Source organism: Melospiza melodia, chromosome 4, assembly GCF_035770615.1.
Source record: "Melospiza melodia melodia isolate bMelMel2 chromosome 4, bMelMel2.pri, whole genome shotgun sequence".
NCBI lineage: Eukaryota > Metazoa > Chordata > Aves > Passeriformes > Passerellidae > Melospiza > Melospiza melodia.
This window is the reverse complement of record NC_086197.1, coordinates 94,238,262-94,266,067: the sequence shown is the minus strand read 5'-3', so window position 1 is coordinate 94,266,067 and position 27,806 is coordinate 94,238,262. Positions and strand designations below refer to the sequence as shown.

The 27,806-nt window shown below is 35.3% G+C and overlaps 1 protein-coding gene and 1 long non-coding RNA gene across 7 annotated transcripts in view; one reads left to right on the top strand and one right to left on the bottom strand.

The window, feature by feature from the left end:
- Positions 1-27,806, top strand: part of PCLO (piccolo presynaptic cytomatrix protein) — a 323,800-nt gene that overhangs the window by 275,254 nt on the left and 20,740 nt on the right. For all 5 annotated transcript variants that reach the window (XM_063155629.1, XM_063155626.1, XM_063155627.1 and 2 more), the window contains one exon: positions 3,301-3,368. In XM_063155629.1, the coding sequence (XP_063011699.1) occupies positions 3,301-3,368 (68 nt within the window). The remainder of the gene's footprint in view (positions 1-3,300; positions 3,369-27,806) is intronic.
- On the bottom strand, positions 2-27,806 carry LOC134417859 (uncharacterized). Of its 2 annotated transcripts, XR_010027637.1 has the most exons (5): positions 27,530-27,806; positions 18,228-18,363; positions 15,762-17,016; positions 10,624-10,699; positions 2-7,151 (listed from the first exon to the last, which is right to left on the bottom strand). It is a non-coding gene; the product is annotated as an uncharacterized LOC134417859 (long non-coding RNA). The 2 variants fall into 2 exon arrangements; XR_010027636.1 differs by having other exon boundaries at positions 2-10,699.

The window sequence follows — 27,806 nt, the reverse complement described above, 5'->3', positions numbered from 1 at the left end:
TTTTCCATTCCTGTATTGTATCCTCCATGCACAATTTACAGCACTTTCACTGTGCCACTCATCTTCTTATGCAGTTTCCTCTGCAGACTTGAGTTATGCAGGAGCAGAGCAGCTAAAGGGGGGATTTCCCCACAGTTCACACTTTTATTCTGCTTTGTTGAGCATTGAATTGTTAGTAACCAATCAAACCTCTGCCTCAACCTTGTGAATTTCTTCCTGTCATGTAGGAGATGTGCTGGCCTCAGCCCCTGATGAATGTGTGTAGAGATGGGCTTAGCTTATGTTTTAAAAGTGCAATCATTGTAGGATTGAGAAAGCTTAGGTTAAGGTTTTCCTCCCTCTGTAAAGAGATGTTACTAGTGCAAGGGGAATTCATATTCTGGATACAGCCCAGCTTTTCCCAAGTTTTTAGGAGTTTCAAATTAATTTCTCAGTTCTTGGCTGGAAAAAGCTTTTTGGTACAGAGTCCCTGTAGGAATTATCAGGCTACTGTCAGGGTAATGATCCTATAAAATGATTTAATTTTACAAATTTCTTACCCAGTTAAGTACTCCATAGAGAAAAGTTTTGCCAGAATTTTTTTCACCTCCTCTGTCAGCATGCACCATCATTTACGAATTTCATTTATATTCCTTAATAGGACAGAGGAACTTCTAATCAACTAAGTGATTCTGTCCTGAAAAAAATTTACAGATTGACTGTTCTCAAAATATTAGTTGGTAGTCAATGTTGATTCATTGTCTGCAATAGTTGTTCAATATTTTCTCTGGAACAAAAAAAATTTGCTTTTCCCTTGAAGTTGTGAACAAAAGGATACAAAAGAGATAAGCTTCCTAGAAAAACTTGAATGAAGTGAAAATTCTCTAGAACTGTGATATTTCTGAGTATTTATTATTTAATAAATAAAGCACAATGGTATTTGTCTACATCTTGTCAGTAACTAAAGGGAAAATAGAGATAAATCTAAGACTTCAATCTCACTTTCAGAATCCAGGAGGATTATGTGAGCTTAGATTGTAGGGTGCTAATTGTTTGATTTGCATTGGATTTTTCACTCATGTTGTTCTAAGTTAAAAGGGGTAAAAAAATATAAACTTGGACTTTGACAACATCAAAAGAAAAAGAAAAATATTGGGCTGTCATTCCTAGTGAGAAAAGCAAAGATACATAAAATCTTTGTGCACAATAACACAAGATGGAGCTCTCAATAGAAATTTTCTGTTCACATGCCAAATTTGAGTCCAAATAACATCACTTACTGTGTATTGACTGGCAATGTGACAGTACCTACAGTTCCTTGCTATTTGGCTGACAGACTCATTGGTCTTTTAAGCCTGAAATCAGCCCCACTTCTGCTGAAAAGCAGGAGGAAGACTCCACAGCTTCAGATTTTCTCATAAAAAATTTGTTCTCATTAATTATACCTAAGTATAAAAAATATATCCACGTCTCATTTTTTGTAAGGCCACTTTTTTTTTTTATTATGGCATTTTAAACTAAGTTATTTATATGCTTACAGCGTATTTAAAATTACACAGAAAATTTTTACAGACAGGACCTGCTTCATTTTTCATGTTAGTTCCCCAGGGCTTTACATAGCAGTGTAAGGAAAATGAATGACAAAATAACTGTTTAGCATCAGATCATTAATGGAGAGAATCTTTAAAATAGATAACTGTTTCCATTTTAAATTCTGTATAAAAATTCTTATTGATCTGAATATAAGTATAATTGAAATTCTACTCATCATTTGCATTCACACTGGCTTGATAATGACTTCAGGGACTCTGACCTTGTACACTAATTCAGCAAATCCATAAGCTCACAGCTTACAATTTGGATGTGAAGTATTAAGAAGGCTAAATATTTTTAAGCATCTTGGCATTTAAATTCTCTTTTGGTTGTAAGCTCTCTGCTTTGACTAAGTTTCTGGTCTATCAACAGAAATTGTTGGATATGCTGAGTTTTACACTCTTTGTTTTAGTCCAAGCGCTTTAAGCATAGCAACAATTAGTCTTGAAGCAAAATAAAATAATTAAATAATGACACCATGGGAATTGTTTGATGAGGTAACTAATTAGAATATTTGCCAATATTAAGTAGCTATACCTATCAAGGGAAATTAATGATTATATACAGTTACATAAATCTGAATATATCTTGTAAAGTCTTTCTAATTTTTTTTTTTAAATACTCCTATTATCCAGTTGTAATATTCTTGAAAGCGACTCATGTTCTTATCTCTGATAAAGACCAGATTCTCTATGCTTTTGTGTTGTATAACACTTTATAGCAGTACATTGGCTGTAAAATAAAATTCATTTTGAATGCAAAGGTGAAAACCAATTTAATGATGTATAATGAATATAACCCTTGGGACAAATAATTCTTGTATCATATTTGTAAAGATTTATGAAGCTTTATCTACAGAAGAAGGAAATAATAGCTTTCAGTTAAAACTGAATGTAAAATCACTTGAAAAACTGATTTTATACTAATTTTTTAGTTCCCTGTGAATTTTGGCAACTTCAGACATGAAGTTTTCTTCTCACAGGTTGACACTTTTCTACTCAGGTAGAAAAGAACAGTGCTGACCCTTTAACCCCCAAGGAATCACATGCAACTGAAGATAATGCCTTATAGTCTCTATCACAGCAGTCAGAGTCTTAGGGCAAAAAGGAAACTAGAAGCAAAAAATGTTTGAGAGTGATTTTAATCATGCCTTTGAGCTTGCAACAAGTATAATTAAAGATAGCTTATATTTTACCTAACTTTCATTGGGTAAAAATAGACATTAAGATTCTAATGCAGGTTCTTTCTACATAAAATGCAGAAAAATAGTGAACTCTAGGGCATGATTTATTCCACTCTCTTTAAGATTAATGTTGAGTTTTCAGAATTGTTTCGTATGCTAAATCTAAACTATAAAGTAAAACAATAATTTAAGAAGATGGCAACCACAAGTATGCCCTACCTTTGAAGTAATGGTATGGTAGACTAAATATCAATTTTTATGACTGCTTATTATATATTTCATTTATCTTCTCATTTTGACTATGACAAGATAAAGTGAGAAGACATTTGTAGCCCCAGACTGATGTGGGGCAGGTAGGAGACAGCACCTGATGGATCCATTCTGTAAGGATGTACAGGCTTAGCAAGATGTGATTGCAGCTGCCTTCAAAAGAGAAAAAATACAATATTCTTAAAATAACCAAGCCTCATTAGCTTAGATATATCATTGTTTTAGCTCTTATCTTTCTATGGTTTATTGACAACAGCAACCATATCTTTTCACAGAGGGAAGATGAGCCAGAATGGACAAGAACCAGTGAAGCAGTCGGGAGTGGGAGTGGCTGATTCAGAAGGTAAAAAGAAATACAAACAGCTCCACAGTGGTAGCCCATCTTTTTAGGAAGGATGTGCCCATTTCTTTGACTTGTCATGCTATGAAAAATTAGTCTATGCTCTCTTTGTATTGTAGATTGAAATCCTGAACTTCATTTTCTCTAGAGGCCCTTTACACAGAACACCAGTGTAATGATTCTTCAGTTTAAATGAGAATGGGGTCCTACCTGTATATTTAAAGTAATTAAATAGGTAGATTACAATGAATAATATACAATAATATCTGTCTTCTGATGTTCATTGCTTTTCAAATAAAACATACAAAGTATGGAGCAGACTCAGTGCTCAGTGGATTTGAAGAATATGTCTAATGCCTATCAGGCTCTATTTTTATAAAATTTCAGAATATTTGCTTCATAAATCAATTATTAATGTTAGTGTTTACATAAAACATTAATTTAAAATAAAAATATTAGCTGAGCAGGTTTGACTGCTGCACTTAATGCAGATGAACTATAATGAAACATTTATTGGATTGGTAAATCCTGAATGATTTTGTTTTGGTATTAATGTGGTGCTGAGAAAGAAAAAGACACTGTAATATTGGAGCTGGAAAGCACCAGACAGGATGACTTTCATAATTTCATAAGGAACGAGATTATCTTTTTCTTGTGTAATAATAGAAAACCACATGAAAATGGAAAATATTTTGTACTGAAGGACACATTATGAAAATTACATTTCCCTTTACATATGAGGTATATTCTTTCAAGTGTATGTTTATATTGACCTCAAATATAAAACTTAATTATCATGACCTTCATTTTATTATTAAAATAAGACCTTTTTCATTTAGATGCATTTGAATTAAGCTTTGAGGATCAATTAATTAATAAATCAAAATTTTTATTTATAATTTATAAATGGACCTTAAGCTTAGTCATTTTAAAAAATCAGCATTTTTCAGGTTTCCAGAATCTCTATACATGAGGAAATAATTGCTGTTTCCATATTTGAGGTAAAAGCAATCTAATGTTCCACAGAGCTGAAGAAATCAAATTAGAATTTACAGGTAGATCTATAAAGTTCTCTTTTCCAAAACAAGAATTCTTACCCATGTATATGCATTTTACTAAAAATTTCCATACATAGTAGTCGTTAAAAATACTTAATAATTTGCTTTATCAAATATCAAATATGAAACACTTTGATAGTCTCCTAGTAAAATTGAATTTTTCAATAGTATATTTAAGCATTTAAAAAATTTGTTTTCTAAAAGAGAAATGGTGGGATGAAAATGGGAAGTCAAGAATTTTTAATTTTTATTTTATCGTGATGAGTTTTATACAGATTTATAACTGTAAAAAATATATCTTCATTATTTTGTTCATCATAAGTTGCCCCTTAGGTTATGTCTTGGATCCTAAATTTCAGAGCCTACAAACAGAATTTTTTTTTTTCCTTATTGGTATTATTAATTAACCACAAACCCAAACAAATACAAGTAATAACAAACCAAATAATACCCAAACCACCTTTTGAAACATTCTGGAAGATGTGTGTGTAACTATTGGTCTGAAATTACCTTTCCAAAGATGTTTCTTCTTGTCTTCAAAATTTGCAAATGACTGAAGAGCTGCAATTCCCTGATTTTCTCTTACAATGCAATTCACCTCTGCTACCTTGGGAGTTCTAAGTGTTACAACTCCTAGTCTGATAAAATGACTGGTTCCCTATTGAGTGTTTTTTGCCATTGAGAGAGGCTGGTGCAGGCAGTCTGGATTTCAGTGTCTGATTTCCAGCTGACTAAGAGGGGAAATGTCAGTGTCAAAGGATAAATTAAACTAAAAGCTGGAAAACAATTCAAGAGCATTTGAGTTTCAGCATGTAAATGTAATTATCTTTTGGGAAAGTAGTTCAGAATTTAGAGGAACTCAAGATTACCTGAGAATTACTTCAGTATTACAGATTTATTGTGGCATTCTTTCTATAGATGAATAAAAGAGAATGACAATCTTAAAACCATGTATTTTCTGTAGTTCACTTACCTGTGTTGTGGACCAGATGAGCTCTGGAGTTAAGTGGAAGCAAATATTCATTCCCACTTTTCATTAACTGTTGAATCTCCCATAGCTGGCATTTGTACTCTTATTTGCAAGTAATGACTTAGAGTTACATGTAAAGCTTTTTCATACTGGTACTCTTTTTTTTTACATTTTCAGACATTCTTAGGGCATAACTTCTATAAAAAGTAGCCTTGGGTTAATCTCTTTAAAATGGTGAAGAATAAATTTAGTTGATTGAGCATGAAGTTCTACTGCTATGTGAAATGTTTCAGTCATCCAAGTAATTCACAGGCCTGACAAATCTGGCAAGGGACTCAGAGGATCTCTAAGACCAGTAGATGCAGGCAAAGAAAAGTGAGATCCTAAAATGACAATGAGAATTGGTTTCTGGGTGCCTGAAACAGAACTGTAGCAACAGGGCTTGAGTTCAGCTCATGGGGATATGACAACAGAATTCAGGCATTTACATAAGTGGAATCTCCAGGGAAAAAATGCTCATTTTGTAATTGTTTGTCCACATGTGTTAATGTTTTGTTGGGAATAGTTTTTGTGCTATTAACATATATCAGGATAGTTTTAAGTAAATACTGGACAACAGTGCTAATTACTTTGCTGGCATAACCAAATGGTCAATATAAACAACTGTGATTCTGTCTATGATAATCTTTGTTTCTCTGAATATATTCTCTTCTAATAGTCTGTATTTTTGTACTACTTAATAATATAAAAAAAATCAGAGTTTTGTTCTTGGACACTGTATTAGTTATTTTTATGATAGGCATTGTTGCATGCTATCTTACTCTGGGCATTCTGCCCTGAGCAGATGAAATACTTCAACTTCTTAAGCTTCAGTAAATCTTATTATACATATTGTGGTCTCCATTAAGTTATGCAAGCCAACTTCTGTATTTGTTTCAGAAAGTACAATATACCTTGTTCAACGATTTCTTATAACATGGTTAAAGTATTACAGACATTATAAAAAACTCAATTTCATCCATGTAAAGATTGAAACTAACAATTAAAACCACATGATTAATATCTTGATTCAGTTGTAGATCATGATTGGTATATCTGTCCTATGAAGTTGCTCAGTTGCTCAATAAGTTCCAGATGGTATTTTCCAACTACCAACCATTTATCCATTTAAAAAATATATGGGGAAAATATTTCCATACATTTTATAAGCGTGAATTTGCTAAGTAATCCCAAGATGCCATTGCTTCTAATAGGAGAGAGATATATAGATATAAATAGCATTGTCATGGGAATGTTGTATCTTCTCCAGCTGAAGATTCTGTATGCATGCAAAATATCATTCCTCAATCATTCCTCAGTCCTCAACCACTGAGGTTCACCTCAAGCAAAGAGTCTTTTAGGAGTGTGTCAGGGTTTTTTGAGTGAATGAGAACTCACAGTGCTTCTGTCATCCTCTGTGCCTTGCCTTATTATTGTGAGGATTTTCAGTCAGAAAATTGTAATCTTTCTACAAGAGCAGTGCAGCACCTCACCCAAATCTTCCAAGACAGTAAGGCTTTCCTACCTTTCTTTTTTCTTCTTTATTTTTATTATCCACCAGTCCATGTCCTGAATACCAAAATCTTCTGTTCACTGTCCAGCCATTTCTCAAAGGTTCACTTCATGACCTTTCCAATGGTCCTTTGAGCCTCATACTTTGAATGTAATTGAACAAAGTTCTCTGAGTAAGAAACTGTCTCCCTCTACAGATGGTTGAACCTGAACAGAAATTTTCAGAATGTTCTAGTAAAGGCCCAGTAAATATATTCCCATAGGACAACAGAAGGAATAGTTTTGTATTATTTGAAAATCTAAAGGTGCACACATACTTACTGAATTTCTACAAAATTATATGTTAGAGATATGTTCTCATTCAGTATAACCTTGGTGAACTCTTGCAGGAGTTTTCCTTTTTTAAATTTATTTTTGGTCATGCTAGTTATTTGCCTAAGTTAGAGATTAAAAGAAATAAAAAAAAAAACAAGCACAACAAGAAGAAGCCCCAAACATACTTTGTGATCATATTTTAACAGGCAAATTTTACTGTGGATTTAATTGCATCTATTCAGAGTAGTTTGAGATGAAAAAAAAACTATTTTTTTAAATTTTGAGCTCTGTGGTTCATCAGCCAAAATAATGAACAAAGAAATTCAGAATGGTTTAATTTCTTATCACTGTATTTCAATAATATAGGCAGTCTAATCTTTGTTTATGACAAAAATTGTTGAAATTCTACAGCAAGCTTAAAACATGCTAGGAAGTCATTCTAATAAGATTTTGGAAGGATGCATGACCCTCTGACTGGGAATAATTTGACTTGTAAATGATCCTTTATAGCTTTTTGAACCACCCTAGTCAAATTTTCATCCATCCTTTCTGCACAGAATAGACCCTGGAGCAAATTGTCTTGCAAACTGTTTCACACTGTTTCTCCTGAAGAGGAGCACCCAGGAGTGATAAGTGGATTAGCTCTCTTGAGTAAAACAAGGCATGAAACAAACTGACAGAATAGACACAGCTAACCAATGCAATATTCTTCAGAGTAATTAAAACTCAGAGAAAAGAATTCATTTTTACTTGCTCTTAAATTAGGCTAGAATAACACTCTTTAAATCTCAGGATTCATTGTACTATGACTGAGAACAGGCTGAGGGCTTGCTGCATCTCACACCTTAAACCAGCATTTTGATTTCTTTTAAATCCAAAGGTTGAAATATCAGAAGTATAACATTATTCCTTATGAGGATGTTCAGAGAAAAATGCCCTAATATTGGACCTTCAACTAGAAAATTTTAGGAGGAGAAAAAGGGTAGATGAAGAAAGTTATTAACAGATAATTATGATACAGTTACTGAGATTTGCAAATGCTTTTGTAAATGCACAAATCTATACTTTTATGTCTGGTTTGTCCAGGCTAAAAATAGCAGGTTTACTACAGGTGAGAAAATTTCTTACTTTAGAATAATCAGAGACAGAACACCTCTCCTATGGAGACAGGCTGAGAGAGTTGGCGTTGCCCAGCCTGGAGGAAAGAAGGGTCTGAGGAAACCTTGTTGTAGCTTGAAATAGATAAAGGGGACTTACAAAAAAAGGAAAAAACTTTTTACCAGTGACAATGGTTTTAAACTGAGAGTAGATTTACATTGAATTTGTGAGGCACTGGGTCAGGTTTCCCAGAGACCTGATGGATGCCCTAACCCTGGAAGTGTTCAAGGACAGGTTGAACACTGGGGGTTTGACCAACCTGGTCTAGTGGAAGGGGTTGGAAGCAGATGATCTTTAAAGATCCCTTCCAACCCAAACCATTCTATGACTCTTTGCTATGAAAGAGTTGACAAAGATTTGGGAAGGGCTCAACACACAAACTGCAGATATGCCTGCTTGGTGTGAGTGGTGTTCTGGGAGCTGCTGTACATTCGGGTGTTCGACAGCTACAGAAGTAAAAACATTTCTCTCCTTCTTCTGTACCTTTGATTAGGAGCATCAGGCACCCACATTTCACACACTTCATCCAGTGTTTTGTTTTGAACAGATAGGTCAGCAACTCTGTGCCAGGAAAATTCCACTTTTTAGTTTCTTTTCATTGTTTCAACTACTGAAGCAACATGAGAATGTCACATGTACAGTACTGGGTAGGAAGAATCTGAGACCTGTTATTCCCAAGGAAAATTGCAAGTATATTTACATAGCATACAATGGCTCATTTCTATATTTATGTCAGGAATAGACAGAGGAACTGTGAATTTACATGCTGGAGTAGTCTTCAATTTACCTACAGATCATAAACTAGTCATATTTCTTTTTCTTAAATTTAATTAAATTGAACTAAGCTGAAAATTTTTATTTTCTGTAACATGATTCCTGACTCCTAGCAGTATAAAGAACAGACATAGAATAATATATAAAGCAGCAATAAATGACCAAGTCAGAAGCAGTGACTTTCACCATGGTGGAAAATAGTTTTATGTTTCTGGACGAAGACTTAAACCAATTCTTTTTAAGGCCTTTTTAGATTGGTATCTCAAAACCACAGGAAGCATCAACTATTTAGGTCAAATACTATCTTTGATGTTTTATACCTTCCCACTACTCAGATAATTCTGGATTTTTGCACATTTAATCCTAACATATACCAAAATTTATGAGAACCTGGAAAAAGTCTGGAATCGCAAGTATTTTTTTTAATCAACAGTCTTTTACTGATTGAGTATGAGACTGCTGACTTGATTCTAATGGATATTGATCCATGGATGTAAAGAGAAATATAGACAATCTGAAATGTTACCAGTATTTTATCATCAGATTACCACTGACTTGGACAGTGGTTGAATTGTATTTTTTTAGTTTTGAGTCCATGTCATGTACATAGCAAAAGAAATTGCTGCACATTCTCATTGTCTTTGCTCAAGAGCAATATAAACATGTTAATCTATTTTTAAAAACTCATTCTTAGTGTCTGTAATACCTGCTTTTGTAGTCCCATTGCCCTTCTGATTTAGATGTAGAAAACATTTTTTTTCAAAATAAAATATTGCTGATTAAAATATAATCCTTTCCCAGGAAGATATCTAATTGAAAGAAGAAGAAAAATTGCCAAAGGTCTCTACTATCTTTATATATAAAAAGTCTAAAATTCAACCTAACTTTGTTTAAACTGTCTTTAATATAAAATCAGAACCTTGCTTTCTGCCATTATCTTCTAGCAAGGGTCTGCCATCTACTACTTGACACCATAATTTTAATCAATGCCAACAAAATTTAAAGCAGAAAATGCCAGCAAGTGTAATTTCTCACATGAGCAGCTGCCACATTACAGAGCAGAAAAAAGGACATAAGGGAATAGAAAGCAAGTACTGAAAGCACTTGCAGATAGCCTGTCATATGCTGATTTTAAGAATTTAAAAGAGCAGATATACTTTTCTGTCACAAGGGATCCTTAAGCAATGAGTCAGGCCTATGCACTGACAGAAGTCCTTATCCTCTCTCGTTTTTTAAAAAGAAATCTATATTTTATACATGTCCCCTTAAGCTAGGAATAGCCTTACTACTAATGCCTAAAACCCAAACTTTAAAAACTGAGTCAAGATAAACAACGGCAGCCTTATAAACCAAAGCATTATCAGCTTCCTCTCTAAATTCTGAGAAGTATTTTTTATCTATCCCCAATTGGCCCCACATTCTAATTTCCCACCTGGCTCTCCAGTAATAATTGGAGCAATTAGTTCTGCCTTCCTGAGGTACTTGCCAGTATAATCCAGCTGGTTTTCCTAAAAAGAAGCAGAAAGAATTTAAATAAGAAAAAAGTTTACAGCCAGAGATAAAAAAAAGAGGAAAATAAGGACAAGTTCTGTATTATTGTATCAACATCACAAACAGCATTAATTTACAGTGTTACAAATCAATCTATTTCTGAACTGTCACTGTAAAGTGTCATCAAAACAAAAGTAAATAATCCAGGGAGTCTGTGCTTAACTGGTAGCTGGTCTGCAGTTCTGAGTTCTGTATAACTTTGACTAAAAGGCTATTAGAACTTAAATTATGTCTCAAGATAATTATAAAACAAAGTGATTTTTTAAAGTTTTAGTTTTAAAAATTCTGCTTTTCCCATGGGATCTAATTTTTAAAAAATTGCTAAGACAAATGAAGCAACAAAAAATCTGAAAAGCACAAATATTTATTCTGGAAAGTGAAATATCACACCTTTGAAGTGATACTTCAGTAATCACCTGGAAAGTTAATTTGTTTGCTTAATATTATTAATAATTTTTATTGCCCTAGCTCTTAAATACATTTCTCTTAACATCAAGCTTTTTGGAACTTTTAGAAAGCTTCTTTTTGTGATTTCTTGGAGTTGCAATGAGCTCAGGATGTTTGCGCTTGGAATCAGAATGCTAGTAATTCCATCAAAAATTTAAAAAATATATATAGTTTAATTTCAGAACTAAAAAATATTTGTAGAATTCTGGAACTTATCTCTTTTAAGAAGATGTGGTTATGAAGGAAATCTGATTTAATACTACCTGGCACATTTAGTATAAATAACCAGTTAATAATGAAGACTGTCAACAGTGGAAAGCAAGAAAAGGGATCCCCCACCAAAACTGAGTGAGGGTGAAAGTGCTGGAGTGTGTTTAACTGAACCTGAGCCATGTCTGAAGAAGGGCTGCTTCATCTAGTGAGAAATTTAAAATAGAAACAGAGTCACTTTCTATGATAAATGTTCATTTATGATCAGTAAATGTCGGGTTGAGGAACTAATATGATAGAAGGTGAATTGCTAAATCCTAAATGGTTTCTCTTCTGTCATGAACCTGAAACTAGGACTTAACAAGTAGGGCTTTTAAATGTCACTTTCCTGGAAAATTCAGGTGATCTCTTCTTTTTAGCACTATGATTGGGATCTTTAATTTTACGCATGCTCTAAGGGAAAAAAAATAAGTAAAATAGATCTGTTCTAAAGTCAATAATATTCAATACTCAAATACATATAGACTATTCAGTAGTAGCAAAGATGTTAAGGGGCCTTCAAGAGGTCATCCCAATGATTCAAGCACAGTATTTTTCCTAAAGGGCTTTTCTAACTTGCACCAAAAATTCTTAGTGTTGACAGAGACATCACAGCTTCATTATCTGTTCTATTGATTGATTATCTTTAACAGTAATATGTTTTTCCTATGTTCTAGTCCAGTTGCTTGATGAAATTAATACTCAAGGACAGAAATAAGAATCCAAATCCAAGATCTTCCATTCATAAATATAGCATATTTTATAAAGCACTTCCTGTAAATGGATTATTCTAAGCTTGCCTACAAATGATAACACAGCTGTCTTAAAGTTTTTTTAGGCTAATTTATAACTTAGAAATCAAACTATTATCCTAGGGATTTAGAAAAGACGTTTTTTGTTTACCCCTTCATATTCTTGAATGCAACTCATTTTTTGGACTGATATTCAAACTGTTACTTTGGAATGCTGCTTAAATGCAAATAAATTTAGAGCATTTCCAGGTGGGATCACATGGCAAACTAAAATAAACTTCAGCTGATCTTCATTTTAGCATGTGAGAGCCCTCAAAATTATTGGACTGTGAATTGTGTTCCAAGAGAGAAGGCTTTAAAAAACCAGTGCATTAGAATGAATATAAATCTTTCCTATGATGACAATGCCTGGATATGTCCAAGTCTTGTGGTTGAGAGTGTGCTTTCATGTCTATAGCTAGAAACTTCTGCTTTGTCCCCACTTAATTTTCTGATTAATTTGCTTTCCATAATGTTCATTATTGCATCCTATGATAGCAGTCTTACAGGCTTGCAGCTCTAATGAAATGTGTTATCCACTGCTGCAGTATGTGAATAATGGCTTGTCTGTTAAGGGAAGGATTTGGTGTGGGTATTTCTTATAAAGAATTCCTAACAGTGTGTCCTGTGAAGGCATTTGTAATTTCGTTAGGCTGTTACATGTTGGTCTTGCCTTTTGTGCATTATTTATTCTGACATTACTAGGCTATGACTGGAAGGGAATCAAATGGACAGAAGACTAGACAAATCTAGTAAAAAGTAACGTACTCTGTGTGTAGAACCTGAGACAAAGTTTATTTATCCTTATCTGCAAAGGGATTCAGGGTCTTCAAGCATAGGTGTATTCTGCTGTTTGAAATACTCCATTTTTCTGCCTCAAACCAGTTACTGTTTCAGCAAGTTATGGGTATGCCATAGATTCCTAATCAAATCTGCCATTTCAGATCAGCCAGTCCTTTTCCTTTGGCTAGGAGCCAAAATATTATAATGAAAATTTAAAGCATTTATTTTAGCTTCCTTATCTAATGCTTAAGTGGGCCATATCAGATGAGATTAGTGCTCCAAATGGTCTGGGTGGCATGTGTGGTGATGCCATCCATTGCAGAAGTCTTTATTTCCTGAAAACACCCTTTGGTATGTTTTCTTTCTGTCTTACCTTCTTTTTTAATATTTCTTTAGATTTTTTTTTTTTTTGTCTGCCATATTGGCTTTGCACTCTGACTGATTGTGATGTGATAACAACATGACTGAATTTGCATGCCTTGGAAAATGCACAAATCTTCTGGAGATCAGCTGGGTCAAACATCTGATTCTTACACCTGCCCTCACGTTTCACACTGCTGCAGTACCTACAAGTCCACATTCTTTTCAGAAGCCTGCTAACATGCTGCCTACAATAATTAGTCAGTTTGGGTGATTTACCAGTCCCATGTTTAACTTGCACTGATGCCTGCTGAGTGTGCTTTGGATTTTTGCTGTTTCCTCCTGCTGCTCGTCCAATATCTATAGCATTACCCACCAGACTCCTGGGTGCCTTGGCTGTGCCTGCCTGGGTGTTTAGCTTTTTAGAAACACATTCAAATTCGTGGAACACTCTCTTATATTCTTGAAGGAATTGGATTCCCACTGATCTGTATGCAATTATTTGCCTCTTCTATAAGCTGTGCCCTTCTGACTAGTCTGATCATCTGAAAAGTTCCTTTTTCTTGGCAAGTAAAAGAGAGAAAAGGGGATCTTTCCAGCCTGTCTCTGGACATTTGTGAGACTTACAAAAAAGACACCTATCTCATTGTTTATATGTTAGTTTTAAGACTATTTTGGGTTTCATTTATATTTTAAAGCAGTATGCAAGTCTCAAACTTTATAGAGACATTTTCCCCATATTTTTATGTTTGAAAAAGTGAAGTCTACACAATATCTGCGCTGAGTATCTTCCTTCCTACTTGATACATCCTTTTAAAACACATCCACAAAGCAAAGTTATCTAAATTCCTGTCAAATTGTAATACAGATTATTATGATTCAGAAACTATCAGTGTAACAACAGGTTTTTAAAGCCCATGATAAATCTATACATGAAAGCTGCCATTTCCAAAGAAAGGAATTTAAACAATGTTAGAAAAAGAATAAAAGAAAAATAACATGAGAATTTTTTTTCCCCTGTTGGTGAACATTTTGGACACAAAAGGAGTTTTCATAGCAATAGTTAAACAGAATTTAGGAAGCAGATCCTAGGAGATGCTCTTCACCTCTCCTAGCAACCACACCTTACCTAGATGTTGTTCCACTGATTAAAGGAGCTACTCCAGATATGCAAAATTATAGAAAGAAAATGATATATTGAAGATACTCACCTTCAGAAAATGGTTATACTTGGAAAAATCCTGCAGCATGAGAAATAGATTTTTACAATTTGTCTTCAGTAGTGGAGACAATGCCAAAGCATACTGTTTTCCAACAGCAACCAGAAAGGCAGCATGAGTGAGGCAAAGCCAGTTTTTCTAGCAACATTTCTCATTCTCTGGAAAAAATAACTCAGCAACTAATGTGTCATTGTGCACTGCTTTTTTACCCAGACTCTTGAAACTGTCTTGTCCAATCTACCTTCTTGTATGCAAGTACAGATCTATCAAGGAGGAAAGGTAAAGAGGCCATAACCTTTCCAAAAATGTCTCATTATTTTGGCTATCTGCCTTCTTACATTATAAGGAAAAACCACTGTGATATCATAGCTACATCCAACTATAATATGACAAATCATTTCCCTCTTTATTGGCAGCATCTACTGCCCTTAGGTTAGTTGTTCTGAATAAAATTCCAAAATTAAATATTGCTGTTTTCTTGTTGAACAAAGCTGACTAATTTATTTCAAGTACAATTTTCTGCCACTGGCTAAGGATTCTAAATTGAAGACAGCTTGAAAAATGGATATAATAGGAAGTGATGCAAATCCTGAAAGAAAGAACACCCACACAAACAACAAACACATCCTTTTTTCTCTGCCCCTCTCTGGGATTATCTGAATATGTGGATACATATTTAAAGCACTGACCAAAGGTAATAATTATTCCAATTTCTTCTGTAATTTTGAGCAGAAAGTTCTTTCTCGAGGAAAGAAATGTCTGTTATGATCACAGATTAAAGTAAAAAAGGAAATTAGAACTTTTGGATGCATTTTGTGCATTTATCTACATTATTTTTTTTATGTTAATAATCCAAATTACACCATAGCAGATTTTTTTCATAAAAAAGTTCCTAAAAATTATCCGAGCAGATTGCCTAAAGAAATTACATGTTTTGATGAAGTTTTACCTTTCTAATTAAAACAATCCCAACAAATTTTATGAAGGAATTAATAAAATTGACATCTTTCTTAGTTTCCTAATGAATAAATTGCATTAATTAACGAATTAATAACCTGATCTTTATAATGCAGTCCCTTGTAATGGCAAAATGAGATTTCCAATACATTCTCAACTAACTGAAGATTTTTAAGCTTTGTATGAACACTTGTTTTATGGTACCAAGTTACCTTTGATGGTTAGCAGAGGAACTTCAAGGTTTCCACATCATTTGAAATCAGTCTAAGTAGAAAGATGGAGCTTCTATCTGGAATCCTTAAATAATGCACACTGGGCATTCTGTCCTTCCATCTGTTCTGATGGCCTTTAAATATCTCCAGTGAAGGAGACTCCACACTCTCTCTGGACAATCTGCTCCACTGCTTGGTCACCCACAATATAAAGAAGTACTTCCTCATGTTCAGGTGGAACTTGCTGTGCAGGAGTTTCTGCCCATTTCTCTTGTCCTTTTGCTCAGCATCACTGAACAGAGCTCGGTCCATCCTCCCATCACCATCCCTTCAGATACTGACGGACATCGGTGATGTCTTCTCTCGGTTTTCTCTTCTCAAAGCTGGATAGGCCCAATTCTCACAACTTTTCCTCATGAGAGGAAATCATTTTTATGGTCCTTTGGTGGACCTGCTCCAGGATCTCCCTGTCTCTCTTGTACTGAGGGCCCCAGAACTAGGCACAGGACAAGAACTAGGACAGCATATGCGGCCTCACCAGGGCTGAGTAGATAGGCAGGATTACCTCCCTCAGCCTGCTGGCAATGAAGGCTCTTCCATTGGCCTTCCCGGCACCAGGCCACACATGCAAAGCTGATTGTCCACCAGGACTCCTAGTTCCTTCTCTGCAGAGCTGCCTTCCAGCAGGTGCAATCTCTGCTCCACCCCAGGTGCAGGACCCTGCATTTCTCTGCATTGAATTGCAGAAGGTTCTTCTCTGCCCGACTCTCCAGCCTGTTGAGGTCCATCTGAAGGGCTGCACAGCCCTCTGGGGTATTGGCCACTCCTCCCAGCCTTGTGTCATCAGCCAACCTGCTGGAAGTATCTACCCTTTCATCTAAGTTATAAGTTGAACAAGATTGGACCCAGTATCAAAACCCTTGTGAGATATCACTTGTTGCAGGTTTTCATCCAGGTCTCTTCGCCACTGATCAAAAGCCCCCTAAGCTCTGCTGTTCAGCCAGTTCTCCATCCATCTCACCATCCCTTTGTCCAGCCTTCACTTAATGACTTTGTCTGTGAGGATATCATGGGAGATAGCATCAAACACCTTACTGAAGTCTGGTGAGCAACATTCCACTGCTCTCCCCTCACCTATGCAGACAGGTTTTGGAATTCAAGTGATGCTTGTGACAGGAGAGGCTGCCTTCAGTGAATTAAGGGAAGCTTTACTGCTGGAATTCAGTATTGCCCCATTTGAATTCTGCAATAAATTCTGAAACAAATTAATATATTTCATTGCATTGTGCAGGAAACATTGCTTCACTTCTGTATGAATTATATAAAATTTATACATGATCATGACACACATAGATGACATTAACAGACAAATAGATGTAGTGGCCTAAATGAATAATGTTTAACAGTTTAGGTTGGGGTGCACTTCATGAAAGTCATGGAAATTTCAGCAGCCTAATAGTTGCATGAAAGAAGTGGGATCACAATGAGAATTTTTCAAGTATGTGAAAAATACAGGAGTGCTGCTGGAGAATGCAAAAAAAAAATACATTTGAAGCATTTAGATGACTTAGCAACTAAAGTTCTGCAAATGATTACTGAAGGTGGGAAGTCTGTCCATTGAGCAAACCTGAGCTAAGATTCAACAGCTTTTACTCTGTTAGTTAGAGTAGAAACATTTTTGTTCAAATGTATAGGTGCTCTTCAGCTCCCCAGGTTATCACAGGGCTGATTCACTGTAATGTATTTACTTTAAATAAGCAGAAATATATTTCAGAAAGTTGCTTACATAAATGTAAGGAATCCTTTGTGACTCAAACTTTTTGGAAGTCAGATAGCCTGTCTTGTCTTCACAGAAATGTCCAAACCATGTAATTTTTTTTGCTCCTCTAGTTGGTTTCTGTACTGACACTAATGGCATTTTTGTGTCTTTTTTTTCCTTTTTTATTGCAGTAAATTGTGAAAGGGAAGGTAGGATCTACGAACCATTTCAAATGGAAAATTTGTATAATGCTACATTATCGGATCGAAACCATTATCAGCAATTTGAAATTAACTTACATAACTCTAACTTCATAAACTTAAATTTGAGCCCAAATATCTAGACTTGATTGGTTCAACAAGCAAATACTTTGTGCTGAGGCAAGGTAGATTCATGCTTCAATGATATATATGCTTACATTTGAACAAAGGGACATATATTCATACATATGGGTTAGAATCTCATCAAAAGATGCTTCTGCCCAAATTAAGGTGCAAATGAGACCATATGGCAATGTCAGGAACATGGATTTTATTAAAGAATAGATGTGTGGTAGAGAGGGCAGAGAGAAGAGAGAGAAATATTAAATAGAAATGCAGTCACCACCACATGCAGGTATATATAGATACATATATGAGTTATTGAATCTCACATAGATATATACATACATATGGAAACATATATAACATATTATTTTTTTGACCTACCTCTTTAGAAATAAAAAACAAACCTAGGTTCTGAATGAAATGCTTCGTCTCTGTCTGTGGTGTTCATCATTATTCAAAATACTGCTTTTGCTTCATTAGCTTTTGTAATCTGGAGAATGAACATCACTGTTTTTAACTGCAGTGGATAACAAAAAAAGATTAGACCTGTGTTGCATAGTGGCTCTGATATAAAAAGGCAACAAATCATATTAATATTCAGTTTTACAATTGACTTTTACCTATCAATTGTAATGGTCTTCCTTATTATAAACATTTACAATAATTTGATGATTAGTGATTTCACTGGAAATTTCTTTAGAATCTTATATAATGGATAAGGAAAATTATGATCTGATATTTAATATTTTGCAAGCAGGACCTGCTTAAGTAGTGTGGGTGTTTCACTGAATAGAAAAGTTTTATTTCAGTCTCTTATTCTGTTTCTATGTTAATTACCTAATTAAAAACTTGGAGTTTTGTCTACTATTTATAAAAAGCCCTATTTCAATATCTTTTTACAGCTGGGACCTCTGAAATAGGTAATACAATGAGAAATTTCATCATGGGTTTACGGGAGGTTCAGCCACTTAAATAAAAAAATGATAATCAGTGGAATTAAATAACCAATCTGAAGGTACAATCAATCTGACCTATTTTAGAACTCTATTTTCAAGTAAAACCAACTGCATTCTAGATGAACTAGCCCTCATATGAAGACAGTGATGCTCAGACAGATGAATCCTAGCAGCAGGATTACCTAATGTCCAACAGATGTTAGGTGGCAGTCACTGTAAAACATTACTCTAAATCCATCAAGAAGTAACATTTAAGCACATTTAACTTTATTTTAAAAAAATGCTATTTTGATTTGGTCAGAAGTTCTAAAATGAGTGCTGTGCTCAACACTAAGTGCAATTACCATTTGGGGTGTTAAGTTCCATACTAATCTTGAATGAACAAGAACCACGAGATGGTGTCAATTTGGTTTTTTTTTGTTTTTGTTTTTGTTTTGTTTTATTTGTTAGAAAAGGCTCTAATTAGGGCATGAAAAATAGAATAGGGGAGAAGTTTTGGGTTAACAATTCACTCAGATACAACATAACCACTTTGAAATCATAGACATATAATTGTTATAGAGAACCAGGATGAAAACTGAATCAGGTCAAAAATCTACCAATTTTGTGCATCTGTAGATAACAAGTACTAATTTTATTTAATTGCATTTATATAATTTGTTATTTTCAGTTCTTAGAATTCAGTATTTCTAACCAGTCTGATGGGGCTGCTTTTGTTTTGTTTTGGTTTTGTTTATTTATTTATTCTATTGATTAGTTGGGGTTTGTTTGTTTGTTTGTGATGGTTGGTTGGTTGGTTGGTTGGTTGGTTGGTTGGTTGGTTGGTTGGTTGGTTGGTTGGTTGGTTGGTTTTTTAACAAGGCAAAAGGAATTTTGCCAGGATTAGTGATCAATTTAGCAATAATTTTCTCTTTTGGCTCCTCTTGAGGAAAACCCCACACTAGTCCTCTCTTCTTTCCACATTTCAAATCTCCCTAGAAAAATTTTTTAAAAAATGAACCCAGCACTGTAGAGATTATACCCTATAGAATTCTTCCATAGATTCGTTTATTAACACAAAACTCATTAGAAAGAAGTGGGAACATTCCTGATTCACTGTATCTGGAGTTCTGTAGATCTACGGTTACTGAATGCCTCCTAGATTTTTTTTGTCTCTCAGAGGAGTTGGTTGTATTTGCTGAAAGAATTTCACCCACAAAAGACATTAGCAGAGAGCAGATTCCCTTGTTGACCTCTGACAAGTCTGGCAAGAAGCTCTGGGTGCCTAAAGAGATCAGATGAGCTCTTCTCTGAGTCCTGTACCACTGTGGAGATAAGGGGTCTGTCCCTGCTCGCTTCCCTGCAGCTCACCAAGAATCACAGCAGACAGAGCTAAAATCTGTTACAATCTCAAGGCAAAAATCACAACAGAAAACACATGTAGATTATATTAGAACACAACACATAGAATAAGTAACTTCCTTTTTTTTTTTTTTAGACAGTGTCACTAACATTTATCATCACTGACAGTTCAATCTATCTCAGATTTGAACTATATATACATCATATAATTTTAGAATTAGGCCTTAGGAGAGGCATGGAAATAATATCAACAGTTCAGAAAAGTTTACTTTCAAATGCTCCAGTGATTTCTTCAGAGCTTAAAACCCACTGTATTTAGTATTTAGACTTTTAACTCACTCTTGGTTAATGGAAGGAAGAAAAGGATCCTTCACCAGCTGGAAAGGTGGAAGTTAATAAATGCTGGGAACTCCTAGAGGAACAAAGATGAAACTGGAAAATAGGGAACAAAGGTGATGTGGGAACTTGTCAGAGGTCATACAATAATTTTAATGTTGCACACCATGGGCCTGTTTGGAAGCATAGACTGAAATTTTGGGCAGTGGGCAGCCCATGAGGAAATCTGGCATATGTCTGTCAAAACAAGAGTGAAGGATAAATTTTGTTCTTTAGACTTTTCTAGTGAAGAGTAACAAGGGACTGAAGTGTCCTTAAGCTCTGAGGTGTTCCCAGGCTGTTACATTCCTTCTTTTGATTTTAGGCTAACAGTTGGGCCAAAGAGAAAAGCCAACCTGCTCACTTCTTAGAACTAAGCTTTCTTTAGATAAACTCCACATTCAGCTGAGTCCAGCACACTTCATGAACACTCATTCCCAGCATTAAAAAACTTTGGGATTCACCACCAACCTTCAATTATATGGAGCACACCCAAGCCACACACTATCAGACAGAAAGGTGGTCCAATGCATCTGAGCTCTCCAGCTCCCTCCAGCAAAAAGGAGCAATGAAGAACTCAGGTTGCATTCATGCTATGGCACTGCTGATTTCTATCTCCTGCAGCAAAACTCTGGAATGAACTGGACTTGCTTTCATGTAGAAGTGCTAACTTGTTGATAGCACCACAGCTATATTTAAAGCTCTTTTCCTGAGGCAAATTTTCTTTATTGTTGACAGTAAAATAGATGGGCTATAAAAAGAGATTTTTGTTTTCAAACAGTTGGGAAATGATGCAAGGACCACAAAACAGATTCAATATTCTTTAGACTTCTTTAAAATGAGCAAAACTGAAAATATGCTATTGGTGCCCAAAGCAATTTTAAAAATGCTGAAAGTCCTGGCATTGGAGACAATGTCTTTTCCCCACAAAGCAATAGATTTTTTTCATGGTTTCATAGCAAAATGTGCAGTGTCCACTCTGTTCTGCTCCAAACAGAGATTAAAACACTCTTCAAATCAGATTTTTTTCCAAGAAGGTCACTTGTAAAATGAAAGCAACAATTTTTCTTGAAAGAATATTAATTTAGAAAATGTCTTTGTGATAATTATTACTTGCAAGCAGGGCTTTAAAATTAACTATGCAGGGAGCAGGTCATAGGAAAGGATTCTTCCCCTCCACTGGGTGCTGCTTAGTATGAAGAAGATGAAGCACGACTCTTCTCAGAGCTCAGCAGTCAGAAATAGGAAATAGATAACATTCACAAGCTGAAGAAAAGGAAATTCTAACTGAATAAAGGGAAAATAAAAAGCAAGCTAAACCAACAAACCCAATAAAAGCACCTAAAATAAAGTTTTTCTCTACAAAAGTCTACAGAAGCCTCATCTAATGTGGAAGTTAACCCGGTGATTGTGAGGTTGGAATGGAGTGCTCCAGCAGTCCTTTGCTCTGTGAATCATTCTATCAGTTTACAATTCGTTCATAAAGCACGCTTTAAACCATCATTATGTCTGTGAAATGCCATTTTTCCTTTCCCTGAACCTCATCTCTCCTTTCATGATGACATAAGGCTCGTACTGATTCAGGTTGGGTGACTAACCCAAAATGCAGACACTGGGGTGGGGCAGGGAGGGGTTGAGGTTACAGGGGACAGGATCCTTTCGGCCAGCGAGCTCATTAGGCAGCTGCACAAACGTTGTGGCTACAGGAGACAAAGTCAGGGACGCTGTGTGGGAAGCAATGAGCAGGAATTTGGAGAGAGCTCCTTCACCACCAGCGCCTGTTTACGGCTTTTTAAGCCTCGGTGATTAGTTACAGGTAACAATCTTTTCAGCTAGACTGGTGCTGAGGATGGTGTAATTTTCTTTAGGGGAACATCTCATCAGAAAGAGTTTAAAGCAGCAATCTGCTTCAACTGTTTATTAAAAACTCCACAGTGTTTTTCATAACCACTGAGCTGGTTGAATTCCTCCCGGGTAATTGCTTGATGTTCCCTGCTGCAACTGCCTACAATTAATGTATTCTTTTCTTTCCCTAATGACAACAAGACCTGGAATATCTGATCACAGGCTTTGTAAATAAGGGGTCATTAAAAAAACCAAAATTGCTAAATAACAGAAAAAAAAATCCAAGCCAGGTTGTTTATTTTTTGCACATTCTTTTTTTTTTTTTGCACATTCTTTTTCTGAAAGGATGATGGTTGTATGGTAAATGACTTAGGAAAACTCAGTAATTTGGTTTTTTTTTTGTGGTTAATGCCAAAAAAATTTGCACCAGTTTTGTCATTTGACAGCAGAGGATTTAATTCTGCCTTTACTAGTGCCTGTTTTCAAAGCATAACAAACAGCTTTCAAAATCAGAAAGCACAGTACTCAGTGGGGTAGCAGACTTGCCTTATGTTTCTTGAAGCATTTTTGATAAAAAAAAATACTCCTTTGCTGGAGCTTATATGTCATATGGAAAAAGGCAGTAAATTCAGCATGAATTGAAAGCTCGTTATCTTGTTGCCTCTATATGCTTCTCTGAGATAGTTTACAAAAGTAATGAAGATTACCAATGTATATTTAGTTGTCATTACTCTCTTTAACTGTAGTTGTCTCACCTTTCTGATTGGAAGTACTGCTTACAATTACTTATATTTCTGTGAAAATAATGATTCTAAATATATAATACTGGTCTCACTATCTACTATAATAGTAGTCTCACTATCCTTTTTCAATTTTAGGGGTTTGGTAAATACCACTAGCATTATTATTATTAAGGGTTAAACCCAAAAATTTTACAAAGAAGAAGTAGTGCAAGCTGTTGAAAGTATTTATCACAAAAGGTCTGAGACAGAAATTTTGATTTTTTTACTGGAAATTGTGACTATTAGCTTACAGTATGATGGACAACTCAGGCTAAGCTCTGTTTAATGTAGAGGTTGTTTATGTTGTGCTACTGAATGGTATTGTATGGATTTTATTTTGAAATTGGAAGTTGAGTGCTTTGCACAGGATAAATTAGATGTCTTGTGAGCCATTTCAGTAGCAAGTTTGCAGTCTCCCACATCAGTATGGTGGTCCTTGATCAGAACCATGGACTTAAAAGTCTGCATTCTTTCCTGCAGCCAAACTATGTTGGGAAGGAGGAATGAAAATGTCCAGAGAAGTAAAATTGGTGCTCGCCTAAATTACAACGTATATATACGCTCAAATTTCAGACATGAAGATGGTAAAATGTATAGGTTTGGCTGGTAAATAAAGCTTCTCTTTCTTTGGAAGAGATACCAACAGAGAGACCTTGTGACTTCAACACTGAGTGGAACGTGAGTCCAACAGCACTCAGAGACTTGTGGTTCAGCAGGGGAACCACAAAGTTTTGCTTCTGAAACCTCATGCAAGGGGACACTTGTGGTACATGTGGTAAGGAGAGAGTAAAATTGGGCATCAAAGATAAAACAAATAAAGATAAAATAACTTCAATGATAAAACATAGTCTTCAGCTTCTTTGGCCATGAAATCCTGTATTTCACAATGATAATCACAACAGAGAAATAATTAGCACTACCACCAATCAATAAGTCCATTTAAATTCATATGAGTATGAACATGTCATATTTTCCAAATCAGATGGACAACTTGATCCTGCTCTCAGGGAAGAAAAAACAGGTCAATTTTACATTATGAATCTAGATATCATACTTTGAATTTGAGAAAATTGGCTCATAGATTTTAGCAAAATATTTCCTACTTACATGAGATCATAATGTGAATTGATCTTTAGTGATTTTATTAATGATCCTGAGCTGATCTATATTGCTACCTCAATATTTGTATATTTAAATATTTCTGCCTTTATTTTTATGCTTATGTACTCAGTGATTTCTTACTTTCGTTGGGAACTCAGTAAAAATCTGTTCAAGTCACTAAATACTGTCAAATCCTAATGAGAACTAATGAATCAGTCTTTGAATTTTTTTTTCCTCACTACTCAATCATTTAATATTTTGCATGTCCTTTAATCGGTTAAAACTATTTCTGAGATTTTATGCAGCTCATAATATTTTTTCTGACCTAGAATTAAGAGACTTATATTCTGTGAGAAAATATACATCACAGACTGTTTTTTGTGACAGATGCAGAAAAAATTTGTTGGGCATAAGATTTCTCACAAATAGCACTGAAATTGCAACCTGACACTGGTTTTTCTATGTGATGAGGAAGGAGGAGTTTGATCTGGTGCTTTACTGTTCTTTGCAAGGTTCTCTGTGGTGGCGCTGTGTCCAGCTGGTGTGGTATCTAACCATGGGCAGGCACCAGCTTGGCAAATCATTCTTCATGAATATTACCCTGAGGGACAGTGTATTTTCTTGGGTTTGAGCCAATTCCAAGCAGATATTCAGTAGTCATCTTGTGTCTCTTTAGGGTATCTAAAAAGGCAATGCTGTAGAGTTTTTAAATATTCTTTACTTCATCAAGACTCCTTTTGTGGTGGCTCTTGGGAGGAAAGTATCTTTCTTCAGTTAATGTATACCTAAACTGGAGGTTTAATAAATCTGTATATCAGATTTTTATTCAATCTTCTCTCTTACAGTATGAAATTCTTTCTGAATAAGTTAAGAATCCAGGAAAATATATGTTCTGGTTTCCCAAATCTTTGTTTTTAGTTTAACCCCCCCCCCCCCCCCCCCCCCCCCTTATTCTCTGTTCTAAATTCACTGAAATTGTAAAGACAGTCTGTGCAATTTCTTCAGGTATTGACATCATATTCATGGATGATGATTGCAAAGGCAATGCTATACTTTATTACAAATTAATAATGAGTACATAACAGTAATAGCTTGGGTTCTTTTCCATGTCCCAGGTATTTTACATTTCAAAACTCACCAGACATATTTTTAATAACATGCAAAAGAATCTATGCTGCACTTTCTGTTTGTGAAGTCTTGTAAAACCTTACTTTCAATTCCCATATGCACAGCTTTAATTTTTAAATGTAAATAATGAGCAAGTCTTCAACAGTCATCTTCAAAAGAGAAGTATTAAATCTCAGAGATTCTTGACAAAATCATGAGAATTGGCCTCAGTGCACAAATTCTATGAAGTATTAACTCTCAAAACAAGAGACAACTTTTTCAGTTGCCAGAAAGTAAATCTACAGATGTCAGAGCATTAGCTCACTATGAGATATTCCTTTGTATTCATTATTGAAAAGATTCAGCTAATTATCAAAGTTCCACTGAATGCATACTGCCCAGAGCAGAAAAGGATTTTCAATTAGTTACAAAATAGTTGAGTTTCTTTTTATCTACAGATAGATGGTGTATGCTTCAGTGACTTCAGAAAATGGAGAGAGTTTCTAAGCCAGACAGATATAAACACAAACCTATGTGAGTTTTCTTTTTCACCTTTTCTGGTGCACATCATTTTGAGAAAACTTTCACCAGTAAAATTTTCCAGTTGCAGGTGGAATTGATGTAAAATCCAGGTGAAGGCCAAGAAATCCTAGCCTCAAACCCTGTGATTTGGGACACCCTCAGATTCCAAGACGGGATTGTCTCTTTTCTGTGTGGTGCCAGAGAAAGGTCCCAGCAGCTGAGAGAAATCAGTCTCTCGCTTTTTTTTTTTCCTCTAAAACTTCCTGAAAAAATATTTTAGATGATCATATTGAAAATTTTCAGTCTTGCACTGTAAATCATCTCTGCTACAAATCTATCATATCCTCCCATGCCTGAATATCAGGCCCTTTTATTTTACTAAAATCCATGATTCCCAGGTCACCTTTATTTGTGAGAGGACTTTGACTGTCTCTCCCATTTCCCATGGAACTTCAGAAACTCAGAAACATTTGTGATATTTTCACCTCTACAGAATATTGTGACCTCTTCTGTAGCATCATTTTGCCACCTGGAATGTGGACTTAAAATGATGACTTTTGCCATTGCTTTTTACATTACACGTAATTCCAGTTAGCTGGAATTAACTGTTAACTGGTTTCTTTCCAATTCATGAACACTCTTAATAGAAACACATTTTCCCTTTCTCATTTTCTTTCCATCATTTCAGTCTTCATCACAAATCTGAGTGGATTTGCATAAGTGCTGTACTATCCCTGTACTTTTCCTTCTGCTCTAGGTTTTTATATAATATTTTTTATTCAAACATATCTCTGTGGAGTTTAGCCATACACATCAGCTCAACAGTGCAATGAAATACCAACTTTAGGATGCCTGTTAGAGCAGCTTGAGGGAACCAGCATTGCATGAAATAAAGAATAATGGCACTGCTGAGTGCTGAATGAGAGGGAAAATGTAAAGTATGCATTCAAACAAAATGCAGGTACATTAGTCTGTAAAGATTTCTGGTGCAAGGTTAAAAACTCAAAAGACAAAAAAAAAGGCATTTAATAGAAAACTCCAGGCAAGAGCCAAAAGGTAAATTGATATTTCTCCAGACCGGCAACTTTAGGAACTATGCCCATATTACTGTAAAATATGCTTTCAAGCATCAGTCCTCCACAGACTATAGAACTCTGAATAATACTATGGAATGCTCTGCAGACCATTTCTGTTCTTCCCTCCTGAGCAAAATTTGGATTAACAAGTGTTTTTATTTAGTTTTGACTGAGCTGATTCCCTGTTAATCCTGATTAATGGAAAGGATCATCTTCCATTGCTCTGTTGGGCAGATTATGCAGGTAGTAGAATCCCAGTAGAGATTACAAGCATTCATTCTTATGCTAAAATTTCCTAGGTTCTCTACAGCCAGCCCCAAAATGCTCTGATGGTCCTGGAAGACAGATTTGGTTTTCTTTCCTATGTTAGTCACAATGAGCTTTGTTAGAATTATCACAGCTCTTACTGTCACACAGAATAGGCAACGTCTCTTACACTTAGTAGTCCTATTAGTAACAATAATTTCAGTAATCATTTTTATTTAATGCAAAACAAAGAGCATCTCAACAGTGAGCTGCTACCACTGCACCAGGAAATGTAAGTACGCAAAAGGAAATCTATTAATATAAGAGCATACCTGTCTTCCACATGAGCAGTCAGTGCAGAAGCTTTTGCTCTGGTGCCCAAGCTGTGCAGCACACACGGCTGTGCTCTCCAGTGTGTAGCTCCAGGGAGGTATGAGCAAGACTTTCAGCATATTTCACTGAAAGTGCCTCAGAGCTGCAGTATAAATCTGAGGGGGAATCTGGAAATCATGATGTGAGGAGTGAACAGGCTTGTTCTTACCAAAAATTTTCATCTCCAGCTATCATGATAGTGTGCCTACTACGTTTATAGCACAAAAGAGTGCTAAC